At 40.8% G+C, this 13,261-nt stretch overlaps 1 protein-coding gene across 3 annotated transcripts in view; it reads right to left on the bottom strand.

The window, feature by feature from the left end:
• HIBCH (3-hydroxyisobutyryl-CoA hydrolase) overlaps nucleotides 1-3,339 on the bottom strand; it is a 43,980-nt gene extending 40,641 nt beyond the window's left edge. Inside the window, exons 1-3 of one of the 3 annotated variants that reach the window (XM_026097517.2) lie at nucleotides 3,207-3,339; nucleotides 2,002-2,044; nucleotides 1,236-1,376 (exon numbers count right to left, since the gene is read on the bottom strand). In XM_026097517.2, coding sequence (XP_025953302.1) covers nucleotides 1,236-1,376; nucleotides 2,002-2,044; nucleotides 3,207-3,238 — 216 coding nt within the window. In that variant the 5' untranslated portion in view covers nucleotides 3,239-3,339. Of the gene's footprint in view, nucleotides 1-1,235; nucleotides 1,377-2,001; nucleotides 2,045-2,749; nucleotides 2,982-3,206 lie in introns of those variants that run through there. The other 2 variants (XM_026097671.2, XM_026097595.2) reach the window with 2 other exon arrangements.
• Nucleotides 3,340-13,261: the final 9,922 nt, after the last annotated feature.

Consider the following 13,261-nt stretch of genomic DNA (forward strand, 5'->3'; position numbering starts at 1 on the left):
CCTCAATGTCAGGGATCAGCAGAGCTGCCTCATGTTTCAGAATAATGCCTATATGGTGCTCCCAATTCCTGATGAAAGGTAGCTCTCCTTGAAACAGGGCCCTATAATCTCAATGCTGGGGCAGAAAGCTGGGAATATGGAAGATCTATTAACTATGCTTCAGGCCAGATGATGAAAGCTGTGTGAGTCTAAGATGCAAGGCAGCAAAAACAGCATTCAAGTAATTGATGGATTTTGTCAAAGCGACTAGAATCAGTGCCTGCTCTATGAAGAGGTGTGTGGTTTTGAGTTTTTTTTTGTTTGTTTGTTTTTGCCTGGTTGAAAGGCTAGATTTTTCTTCTGAACTAAATATACAAGACTTCAGCAGTGATGCAACAGTATCAAGAAAGATGCCTTATATAGCTATACGAGTTTTCTCCCCTTAAACTATGCTTATATTTCTGTCACTTAATCAAGTAAGTGCACTCAGATAAAGGAGAGGTAAGATATTTCTATGTACCAGAAACTATACCTACAAGTTATGCCACATTTATGGCTGTGTTCAATATGCAGTACTTGGTTTTAAGTATTTATTTCTTTAAATATTCTTCAAAGAATTCATGATCTTGCAATCAAAATACCAAAAGGCAGGCAACTATTCAACAAATACTGATATTTAATACATTTGACTGTATGCATATGATAAATAACATTAAATTAAAAATGACTGTTTGCACACTTAAAACTTCACATACTTTAGCACCCTGTAGAAACAAGGCCTGTGACTCCATAAAGTTGTTCTCTAAGGAATGAAACTAACGGCACCTCGTACCCTAATGATTTGCATCCTTTGTCTCAGGCACCCAGCTTCCCCATGAAACATGCACCCAGACAAGTGGTAGCACTGCTGTATGGTTCAGAATATGTGCATGCTGACTGACCAGGTGGATGCTGCCAAAAGGAAGGTAAAAATGGTGAGTGCTGCTTGCCTTTAATTCAGTTGTGGTGCTAACATGGGTCTCTTATCTATCTGGAGGATAAATGGCACCTTTGTGATGTTTCCTGGACATACGTTCTCCTCCTTTAAATTTGCTTGAAACTGTCTATTCCTTTCCATCCTATAAATCTGAGCTCATTGGCCCATGTGCTCACACATACTTAATTCCTTAAATCAGACTAAAAAAAGTCAGATTGAATTTTAATATTACTAGTAGATAATGTATGTGTGTTGGCTAGGTAAGAGAAGACCTACTAACCTTTATTTGTGGATAAATCTGTCGGATCATAGAAAGATTTAGTGCATTGAGAACCTTGGGTCTATTCAAAGTTATTATTCCCGCACCTCCTCTCTTTTCCAACAATACTTCAGTTGTAGAATCTGTATGCTTAGACATTTTCTGTATATGCAGAAATGAACAAATAAATAAAGCAAATGACATTAGATATCTTAAGTAAAATGCTTACAGGAGTGTGTATACACTCCACAAAACATTTAACATTATAAAATGTGCATTTTGGAATTTTACACTAAGGCTTTCTCACTCCACTTCAAGATGTATTTGTATTTCTCAAATGGCTCTTTTGAAACCACATTACATTAAAGTCCTTCAAAGTAATAACCTCAGACAAGCTTTTGAGGCATACGTTCTTAGATGATATTTGAGATTTAAGGGACTATGGATTCTTTTTTTTTTTTTAGACTGACATTCTGAAGGTACCCACAACATTTATAACAGATAGTTCTGTATTTCCCTACTAGCAATTTGATGTTGCAAACCCAAACATACAAACAGCTTTGTCTATAAGTAACTTCTAACAGCAGAGAACAAATCGCTAACCCATTTCCACAATTAATTTCAAACTTAAAGTTGAATGATATTTAAGGAAAACAAGGAAGCTAACAGAATTCAAGCCTGTTGAGGCCTTTTATGAATAGACAAATTGGAGGTTTTGTGTTCTCCATCTCGGGGGAGCTGGAGTCCCAATAGCTTCTGACTTGGTTAAACAAGATGCTGTTCTTACCAAATGCTGCAATATTACTTGCAATCTGTTGAGTGGCTTCAGTCTGAAAAAGAAATACTATGTATTACAACAGTTAAACACATAAAACAGCTATCCATTACCGCAACACACAAAATACAAAAAATGCTGAATTAAGCAAAGCTTTGTCAGAAAAAGTTTTAAACAATTGTTTTACATTCTACATTTTTTTTACTAAACTACAATTACAGCTCTATTTTGGTATCAAAACAGTCCAACTACTTTGCATACAAGTAGTAAATAAATGGCAGGTACCAATGCCAAACATTAATGTCTTCAGTGTATTCAAATTACTTCAAGTTAGGAGGTCCTGGCTCTAGTATGACGAAGTAAGAGTTTGGGGGATATGTACCACATTAGCAGTGTAGATCTTTTAAAGACTTGCAGTCACTTTTTGCACCTTGATATACTAATATTATAAAAAATGGTTCCTATCAAATTTACAATGTTCTAGAACTCCCAAACCTGCCCTTTACCTCCAGGCATGTATGTAAATTCCAGGAGGTTCTTCTAACAACTTGAATGAGGCTTACACCTTTGTAGCTGAAAGCAGGATTTGATACCTAGTCATGCTGGGCTGTCTGTAAAAACAGTATTTTGAACGTGTTAAGTGAAATAATAGATAACTACTTCTGTCATTGTACTCTACTTATTAAGGAAGACAAAAAAAGTGGTGTCTGTTGGACTTTACGCCTCAGATGCCAGTCTTAAGTCAATGTTAACACGCAACTTTATCCTTCAGCTGCTTGAGTGTGCAGGGTGGGCGTTGTTGTTGTTGCTGTACGGCTAATTCACCTATTGCAGCCGTAGCTCTTGCTGACGTCCTGGTGCCCTATGCACGCCAATCTTTAAACACATGCCTTGTCTCAGAGCAGGGTTCAGGTGCAGAAGCTAGGCTCTAGGCCCAGGCTGTACTTTATGATGACTTATGGGCTAACTTCCACACGCCACGCTCGCTCGGACTCCGAGAACGAGCCGCCCCTATCTCCATACCCGCGCACGGCGCCGCGCGTGGGCTGAGCCCGAGCTGGAACCCCGAGCGTGGCCTCCCGGGGCACCGGGGAAGGTGGTCCTGCACCGGCAAGGCCCCTGCGGAGCGGCCGGGGCCCGCGGCTGCCGCCCCCGCCCAAAGGACGCTGCCGGGGCCGCGGCGAGGGCAGGGCGCCGGCGCTGCCGCTCCGCGTTACCTGGGCAGCCGCCGCAGCACCCGCGCCGCCATGGCGGCCACCGGTGCCCGCCAGCGACGTCACCGCCGCGCGGCCCGGCACCGGAAGCGGCGGGGCGGGAGCCGCGGAGAGCGGCACCGACGCCAGAGCGTCGCCTCTTCCCCTCCCTCCCCAACGGCCGCCGCAGCGGCGCGCGCCGCCCGCGGGCTCGGCGGGGGACTGCGCCGGGGGGGCGGGGCCCTGCCCCGGGGGGGCGGGGCCGGCCCCTGCCCCTCCCCCTCCCCAACGGCCGCGCGGGCAGGGGACGTCACTAACTGACCGGTTTCAGACATGCTAGTGCGTCACCAGGGAGCTGTGGTTCTGTTTCAGCTCGAGTGCGGGTCTGCAGTCATGGCGCAGGTGGGGTGCCTTCCTCTGTCCCGCTGTTACTGAGAAGTTCTCAGCAGCCCTATATACGAGACGTTTGAGAAACGCACGCACATGGCCCTGAGCCTGAGTACATAAAAATCAGTTCATTTACGTTTTAGTAACGACATCAGACTGTTCTTGGCAGATTTTTAGGCTGATACATACCAGCATGAGGTTGATGCTGAGAAGTGTGATGAACCATGGAGCAAGGAAAATGCAGTGCATTAAGTAGAAATGTAATGTTGCCATCTCTTCATGTAGCAAGTTCAGCACTGGCTGTTCTTGATTCACATTCATATAAAAAAAAAAATTAAAACCTTACAGCAAAATTATACCACTGAGATGACAATTCCCAGCTCTCAGAAACGCTTCTAGAGAAGTCCCCAGAGGGCAACCTTGCTCTTCAGTTTGAGAAATGGTTTGGGCCCCTGCTTGCCACAGTGTCCTCTCCCCTAGCATTTCCGTTGCGATAACCATCAGGGTAAAAATCAAACTAAATGGACACAAAAAAGACAGCATTTCTGTATTATGAAGTCGAGGTTTTCAGTCTTATGCATGGTGAACAAAAATGATGGAGAGCACTGACCTGCAGTGCTTTTGCAGGCATTGGGAGACTGCCTACCAAAAACTAATTAATTGCAGAATTCATTAGGCCATTCAGACTAATCTAACTTTTTGTCACAGATTACATGATCATCAAAGATGCAGCCTATTAATGTCATCTTGAGTATATGCAACCACATGTTTGTAAGGAAAATAACATGCAATTAAATCTAAACCAGCCTAAATGACACCAAATTACCACGGTGGACAAAATCTGAACCCTTGTTTAGATTCGTATTCGAAAATGATACTTTCTGATGATAGGATAGCTCTGCATCTCTCATTCAGGCGTAATCAGGTTATGGGGAGTTTGATACACAGATAACACTTTTGTACTTTATGCTTTATATCTGAAAGTCTCTGTACAATTCACAGACAAATAGGAACAGTACCTTTGCATAGGCTAATCTTTTTGCTACTGTCATTGTAGAAATGAAGAAGTCGGTGCTCAGAGACTAGCCTCCGGTAAGAGCAAGAGGAGGCTCCCTGGAGATCCGGAACATCCCTTAGGGCATGGCTGTGACCGGGACATGATTGCACAGGATGTTTGTGTCTGGAGTCCGGAACAGAAGTCAGTGCTCTGATTCACCTTTTACTTATCCCGATTTTCATCTGATTTTCCCCCACTGCCTTCAGTGTAAATAATGATATAGAGCCTTTCTTTCTCGTCTCCCAGCTGTGTCTGATCTGGAGCCTGCTCATTTGCAAACAATGCCGTAACACAAGCATTCTCTTGGAACAGCTACCAATTTCTTTCCAAGGTGCTGGCACTGAATGCACGCATAATGTTTTCTTTATTTTCTTTCTCTCCCTTTCTTTTTCCACTGGTTTCAGGAAGAAGGGATTGTGACAGAAGAACCATCTTCCTGAGGCCTAGTGTTCTACTTTATTTTAAAACATGACAGTGATGGTTTGCATTCACCTATTAATAGACTTTTTTTTCCTCATAGGTATTAGAAAACTACAATTTCTTCACAGACCTCCCATTTAGTGAGTACAAGCCAGTCCAAAGCCAGGTCCAAAAAATAACTCAGATAACATCTTTGTTTCTAATAGTCCTTCTGCAAAGCCCCTTTTCTGTAGAGAGAAATATCGAAGTGAAAATGATTTTAGAAAGCAAATAAAAGATACATATATGTAGAAATAGGAAAAAGAATGAAAATAATCAAGTTACATAAGAATAAACTGAGTGATATGGCCTTTTACCTGTGAGTTTATGGATGATACTACTATAAGCAAAGATGGCTGCAGGAGACTGGATATTTTGGGGCAAGAAGCATCCCTCGTAAACAAGTCAGGAATTCAGGGAATACAACTGCAGCAGCCAGAAGGATGGACAGGTTGTAATTCCTCCCCCTTGGAGAAATTTCCTGACAGTCTGTTCAGCAGGTTTGTAAAGAGAAAATAAATTGCAGACTGTAGGAGGACTTCAGAGTTGAACAGATGTTTTGGGTTTTGTTTTTGTTTTTTTCTTCCAGAAAAAATGTAACTTCAGCATCGGGATGTGGGAGCTCTTGCTCATGAGAGGGATTCCAAGAGCAGCTGCATGCTGTATGCCACCTATTTATGTATGCCCCTAATTAATGATTAATGTGTATCTCTCTCTTACTTGCCTCTGAAGGCTCCTAGTATAGTTCGCCAAGACAAGATAATAAATGGTACAAGCACTTAATGCTGTCCTGTGCCCCTGTGCCTTGGCTTGCTGTAAGTTTAACCTTTTTTCTCCACTGGTCTAAGAGCTAGTGTCTGATTTCTCCAGGTGTGGATAGTATGGGTAAGGAAGTGCATCCCTACAGTGTATGAAGGTAAAGAAAAATGAGTTTGTGTGAAGGCTTGAGGAACAGAAGGGGAAGACTTTCAGTTCATTCCAGATAACTGGTTATTACCACACTGACAAGAGGACTTCAAACTGATTTTTTTTTTCTATGCCCAATCCCAATTGACAGTACTATAAAACACCTCCACAGATGACACAGGCTCAAATTTGGTTGCTTCAGCATGGACACCAAGTACTAAAGGCTCAGGTCTGCCATGGATAATCTCCATTGGCTTCAGTGACAGGAGGAATAGATTTAAATAAGCAGAAAACTAATCTGTCCTTCCACACTCTAAAAATAGACCAGCCAGGGAAGGACTGAAACATAGCAGTATATATAATGTGGAGAAGCAAGTTTTTGCTTTTGTCTGTACTGTGGCTAATCCCATGGGAACAGACTGCATTCCCAAGGGCTTTTAGTCAGATACTTTTAGATAATGCATCCATATAACATTTGAAGTCGGAGATTTGGAATGGGGGCATAGCTAATGGTGCTGAGTAGTGAATTTCTCCTATAGCAAGAAGGTGTGTGAGAGAGGAAAAAAAAATTTTTTTTAACCAATTAATCTGCATCTTATCAATGGGGAAATAGAAAAGTTTGGAAAAAGATGAAAGCAAAGCCATAATGAAAGCGTGCGAGTGAAGTAGTTTCCATTTGCGTTTGGCCTCAGAGGAAGCAGGGGGAAGTGTGGGGGTGGCTGCGTGCTGCAGCAGATGCTGCCGGGTGGCCGTGCCGCTGGCGAGCGGCTCCTCCGCAGGGAGGGCCCTCCACCGGCACGTTGCTCCCCTCGCCGCCCCCCACCAGCACGCTCGCCCTCCCTGCGGCGGCCCTGCCGGCACCCCGAGGTTAGGCTGTACCCCGGTCGAACTTCCTCCTACATCTTTTTCTCTGCTGCCACAAGCAATCTGTCACTCCTCCCTTCAAACCACTCTCCGCCTACGCACCAAAGCGTTACTGTAAGGAGCACCCTCTTCCCTCCCTCCTTCACACCCCACATGTCTCTTGTTAGCAGAAGAAAAATGCCATCTTCCTAGAGAGCTGGTCATCCCTGAGCGTGGATTCAAGACTGAAGGCGTTCAATGCCTTTTACAATCAGAGCTTTGAAAGCTCTATTTGCAGGCCTATTGTGGTTAGTTTTTCATTTGCATGTAATTATACATACGCAGGTGGGAAGGGGCGATTTGCCTCCCACTTGCTCAGCTATGCCTCCCTTCCTGAGAGGACTGCTGCCTCCCTTCCCGCTCTCAGCCTCCCACGCAACCCGCCGCTGAGAAATGCTGCAGAAAACTGACCAGCTCCCAACCCGCCCACCTGAGGAGGAGGAGCAGCAGCAGCAGCAGCAGCAGCACATTTTTCTCTCTTTCTGCTTTTTGAACACGGTTAAAAAGAGCTGTAGCGTGGGTGGAAATAGCTGTAGGGAGTGTGTGTGGGAACGAGGCCCAAGGAAAGCGAGTTTTCTGTTGGTAGGACAGTTACTTCTAGTAGACCAAAAAAAACGAAAAAGCAAGGGTATCTTATTGCAGAGGGTGCCTTTGAGTATGTAATTAGTTCTTAAGGTTGAGCTTCTCAGGTCTGGAAAAAAAGGAACTGTTTCTTTTCCCCTGGTAGTCCAAGTGACGATGCAGTGGCAGCCCGCAACCCTCACTCAGGGCAGCTTGCCTACGAGGCTTCAGGAGCCTGTCCGGCGGGTGCTATTTGCTGTGTATCCCTTCATGTCATCATGTCTCCTGTTCTGCTCTCAATGTACAGGCTTGATCCAGTGGGAGTCAGAGCTGCCTGCAGGTAGGGAGAAAAAAAGGCATGTGTTTTGCACACACTGTGGGTCTGTATTTCAAAATACCATCCCTGCTGGACCTCTTGAAATAGCACTATCAGAGTACCAGTTGATTCAAGATTTACTCCAAATTTGTGCTTCTGTAAGAAATTAAATTCAAGCGTATTTATGTTAACAGGATGTTATTTAAGATTCTTTGTTTGTATTACACAAAAATAGTAGTGAAACTAGTATAGCAAAGCAGAGCTTGTAAGACTAGTGGTATACAGTGCAAAATGGTACCACTGTTTCTTGAGAAATATCACAAGTAGACAACAAGAACCAAGGGTACAGAACAGCTTTCGGGTTCAGACTCAGTTTGACTTATCTAGAGTAAAGCTTTTGCAACATATAATCCTAATTAATTTTGTCCTAACTTTGGGTTAGTCACATGAATTCTCAATCCAAAACTCTACCAATACATGTATTACAACTAGATTTCTCACCAATGTCAGACTTCCCCAAAAATATTACTGATGCAGAATCTTATATCAAGATGTAGTCTGTAAAGATTTGAAGAGGTGAAAACAATATGCACCAGGCAATTAATGAATCTTGAGAAATGACACTTTCGAAGTATAGCAGATTTTTCAAAAATATTCCATAGGGCATCTTAAGCTACTCCTTGTGACTAGAAGCCTCAAGCCTGATTTGGTATGGTTGGTGCCCTGTGAAGTAGCTTCCTCTCCTGGAAATGAAGTGCACACTTGAGTGCACAATCCTATCAAAAGGCTACTTACTTTCCAGGCAGGACATGGTAGTATTGCAGGCCCATCTCACAGACCATGACTGCAGAGATGCAGTACAGCAGAGAACTGGGCTCGCTGACTTCAATACCTCTGACCAAAGCCTGTCGTTTGCTATAGCTCTGGAGATTTTGCCCAAAGTAGAGTGAAAAATGCAGGCATAATTCTCCTACCGATTAGCTCAGAAACAAGGGAAATTATGAATAACCCTAACTAACATGTTTGCGCATGACAAACAAAGATCAGTTGATGCACTTATGTTAGCAAGAGCTAGAGAAAAAGAATCAATGGAGATAAAACCTTAATGCAACTAATTACCTTGATGTTTTAAAAGTCTTATTTCTGAATGACTTCGATGATTAATATTTTAAATATATACTTATAACCTTCCACTGATTCTTGTGCAACTCGTAATTATAATCTACTGGAATTGCATACCCACACTGAGGAGGAAAAATATTCCAAATAGTAAGTTCACGTCATGCAACTCATTTCCTTCAAAACATTGCAGTAATTCTTCAAAATATTGCAGTAATTCCTTTGTCAGCAGCATTTTTGAAGCACTATTGGCCCACTTATAACTCTATCCCACATTTAGCATGGGTTCAGTTAACTTTAAAGGTAGTGCTTATCACACCTTTTATATCAATGAATGTACATTAAATTTTAAATGCAGATTATATGCTTATCTTGCCAACTATTGTTAGCCTGGATTTTTCCTCATATGATCAGTTGTGATGGAATTATATTACTCAAGAACAGGAAAAAAACATTTAGAATAATTTAAAATCTATTTTATGAAAATACAATTTTAAACAAATCTATTTTGTATGTCAAATTCTTATTGGCTTCACTGTTACATCTGCTGCTCAGTTGGAACATTGTGCGCTTTGGTATTGAGTTGTCCTGTAGGCCATTTCTTCTCAGGGGTCATAGTTGCTAGTGAACAACTAGATAACTTATTTTGTTTCAGTCAAAATCATAGTGATCTAAGCACAAAAGCGCTGACGCTAATTAGTAGCTTTTTGACAGTCCAGGAATTTGATGAGTACAGAGAGTGTCTCAGATGTTTCTTCTAAGAGTTTGTTGCTCTAAATTAAAGTGAGTCTCTTCAGCAGGGCAGTTTGGCTGACAGCTTGACAGTATCTTATTAAGTGAACATGTGTGTATTCAAACCTTTCTAAGTTACTCATCTGACACCTTGCATGGATAGTATTTTTCACTTGAAAAGTTCTACATTTGGTTTAAAAACTCAATATTAACAATATTTTTCAAAATTTCTTTTTATTTTTTTAATTCTGGAGTACAACTAAAATTGTTACATAAAATAATGCATCTGAAGAACATTGCTTAGGGGAAAGATATCTCATCTGATGCCACAAATGATGGAAAGGACAGAGCAGAGCAGACTGGAGAATTTAAAAATGAGGAATAAAGTAGGTCAGCAGAAAAAATGGAAATTTTGAAGCCATTATAAAGTAGGCATATATCGTTCATTCCTGTAGAAATATTCTATTCTAAGTCTAAATTACCAGCCTCCACTGAGGGGTTATTGTGAGCAAATACCAGTTTCAATGCAACCTGATTTACCAGCTCTCTACAACTATGCATAATTATTAACCTCGTGGAAAGGATGTGTAGCGTGCCAGAAGGGAATCTATTTTTTTAAAGAAATATGATCACCCTGGTTCATAAAGAAACTGCTTGCAATGGACGTGAGAGGAAGAGAATGCTTGGTGGCTGGGATGGATGTTCGCATTGCTAAGAGCAGTATATGTGAATATGTAATTATTTCAGAAATAACATGCTATACAGTGTGATTTAGTCATACTTTGACACACCTCTGTCTGCCAAGAAATATGCAGACACTACCTTATAAAACTGTTGCTAAGAGCATAGGCTCATGGGGTGAGAAGATGCTGTATTGTATGGTTAACTGCAGGAGTTAACAGCAGGGTTTCAATCTGGGACCCACAAAGATAGAATTAAAGGCTCCACTTCCCCCCAGGAGAGGTAGCAGCATGTAGAATTAGTTGGAGACATTTTCTGTGGCAAAATTAACACACTTTAAAGAGTGGCTTTATTGATACTTTTAGCCTAAAATTTTCAAACAAAAGAGGAGAAAATTCTGGCCAACACCATGAAAAAACATCTTTTACTTGTTTTCTGATAAAATTAAACAATTTTCTAGGAAAGCAGAGACTTTCTGCAAAAAGATTAATTTCAAGAAAAATTCATTTTGAATTTGAAACTTTAATGGAAATATTTTTTCTCATAACTGAGCATTAGGATCATGAAACATATTTGGACTGTGTATTACCTTTCCTGGGCCACCATGAGCATCCCTGGAGCCTTTGTGAGACTTTTGGAGCATTCATGACAGACTAGTTTCTTCCTAATAGAAGCCAGCTGAATTCTGCTGATACCACGGTCTACCATCTAAATTACAATAAACAAATACAATTATCAGCACTCTTTAAATCATCAGAAAAGGCAGACATTGACAGGTAAATTTTTAGCTTCTTAAACCCCTCCATGGAAAAGACAAGTATTTATTGATAGTCTTATTTTTAAGACTTATTGCATTACTTGAAAGTTTTAATTAATCTACAAGAAAAAGCAAAAAGTTCACAGTAACACCTTGTTTCATGTAATCTAGAAGCTAGTAAATAGGCTATTAAGATAGATTAGCTGCTGAGATTCATAGACACATTGTTGCCATAGATTAATTAACCTCAGTTATTTGGGTTTAGGCAAGTCATTTCACTATTCTGCTTTAGTTTTCACATGTATGAAGTGAAGAGAGTAACATTTGCTGTTCTCATCGTATTATCAGAATTAACTAACTATGGTTGAAATGGTAAGATGCTATATACTAGTGATTGCACGTGGCATCTTGTTTGGCATTTTGTCATTGCCTAAATGAGATCTGTTACTGAACCAAAGGGTAAGTATTGTCTGTGTATACATTTGCAGCTCATATATCATAAAATGCCATATAGCACAATGACCTAGGATTCTGGGATCCAGAGGAAGAGGATTCAGAAAACACATGCTTTGCGTGTTTGTGTTGTTTTACAAATCAACACATGGAATATATCTTCCCCTTCCTTTAAAAAAATGAAAAAAACCCCCACAACCTGGTCTATAAGCTGTTAAAAACAGATATCCAATCACAGTCTTTTAGATATATTAGAAAGAACGCATGCTTTTTTATTTCTAAATAAATAATTTGACCAGTTCTTCACATACAGGCTTGTAATGCTGCCATCTGTCAGCTTTACCCAACTCTGCGGAAGGAAATGAAGACATCTTTTAGCAATGGAGAAACAAATCCATGCTGTATTAAGCATGTACCCACTCAGCCTCTCTCTCCCTTCCTCCGGAGTTTATCAATTCTTTTTCCTTCTGAGGAAATTTCCCACCAATCTGAGAGTTTCCCACCTTCTTCATTTCTTAAGAGTGAAAAAGCCTAGTATTTACAGAATTAAAAAGCCCAGAATTCTGTAAGGTCATCCAGTATGCAGTTTTAGGCAAGTTGGTAGGGTATTTGCATAACCAGTTGGCTCTCTTTCGCAGTAAGTCATTTGCCCTTGATGCTTATTCACAGCAAGAGGTCATAATGCATGTGGGTAACATAATTATTCACTGCAAAATGACTGCAACAAAGTATTGTCGCTGCGTAATAACAAACAGAGGCAGATCTCCGAGGAATCTGTTGAGTTATTTCTAGAAGATGAAGGAAAACATCCTCTCCAGAAGATGTCACTTAACCTTAACTACCTGTAAATTTTGTATCAAAGATGTTGATGACCCATGCTGTATAACCATTACCTACCTTTCTTGCACTATAATCTTTTACACCTTATTTTTCATCTGTCTAAAGTGTAAAATGTAGGCAATATTGACCTACCTCATAAAAATAATAGCTCAGCTGTGTTTGTAAAGTGTAGACCTGAAAACAGCAAAAATGTAAGTTCAACTCTCCAGAACCTGAAACTGTATTTCACTTTCCACCTCTCTCCTTTTCTCAGATAGGCCTCAGCTGATTAGTAGTCAACTTTCTAATAACTCTTTCCTCCTTTTAAGCTTTTCCCGTATAAACGTGCTCCATGTGTTCTGCCACTGCTGTTGCAAGGAGATCACCTCCACCCAGCTCGGAGTCCAAAGGTTTACCAGTTTTGTTTAACTAATAAATCTAAAGGTGTGTAAGATAAGACAGGATTTGTTATCCATTTGCTGCACTTTATTTTAGTGATTCTACATTTACTTAAAATTCAGTGTTGTTAGGTCAAAGATACTAAAACGTGTTGCAGTTTAAGGTGTTTAAAATTCTTCTCCATTATTACCATTTGAAATGCTATTTTATGTTTATATTATTAATTTAGAAAGTATGAGAGACGTAGAGGGTATATAGGTACCTGTATGTCATGTACAATGCATCCATGTCCGTAAACATTTTCATTTTGACCAAAGGAAATTATAAATGACCCAGCTTATTTGAGAATTTTTAAGATTAAAAGTCTTATTTCTGAGAGTGTTGTCTGAAGGTGTTGTAGGTGTCAGGAGGCCTGATTCTCAACTAGCCTCTACAATGCTCAGGGTAGTTGTTTAGTTTTCAGTTCCAATATAACCTGAACATAAAACAGACTATGGTTCAGAGTAATAGCACTTGCACTCTTTGTACCG

Source organism: Dromaius novaehollandiae, chromosome 7, assembly GCF_036370855.1.
Source record: "Dromaius novaehollandiae isolate bDroNov1 chromosome 7, bDroNov1.hap1, whole genome shotgun sequence".
Taxonomy (NCBI): Eukaryota; Metazoa; Chordata; class Aves; order Casuariiformes; family Dromaiidae; genus Dromaius; species Dromaius novaehollandiae.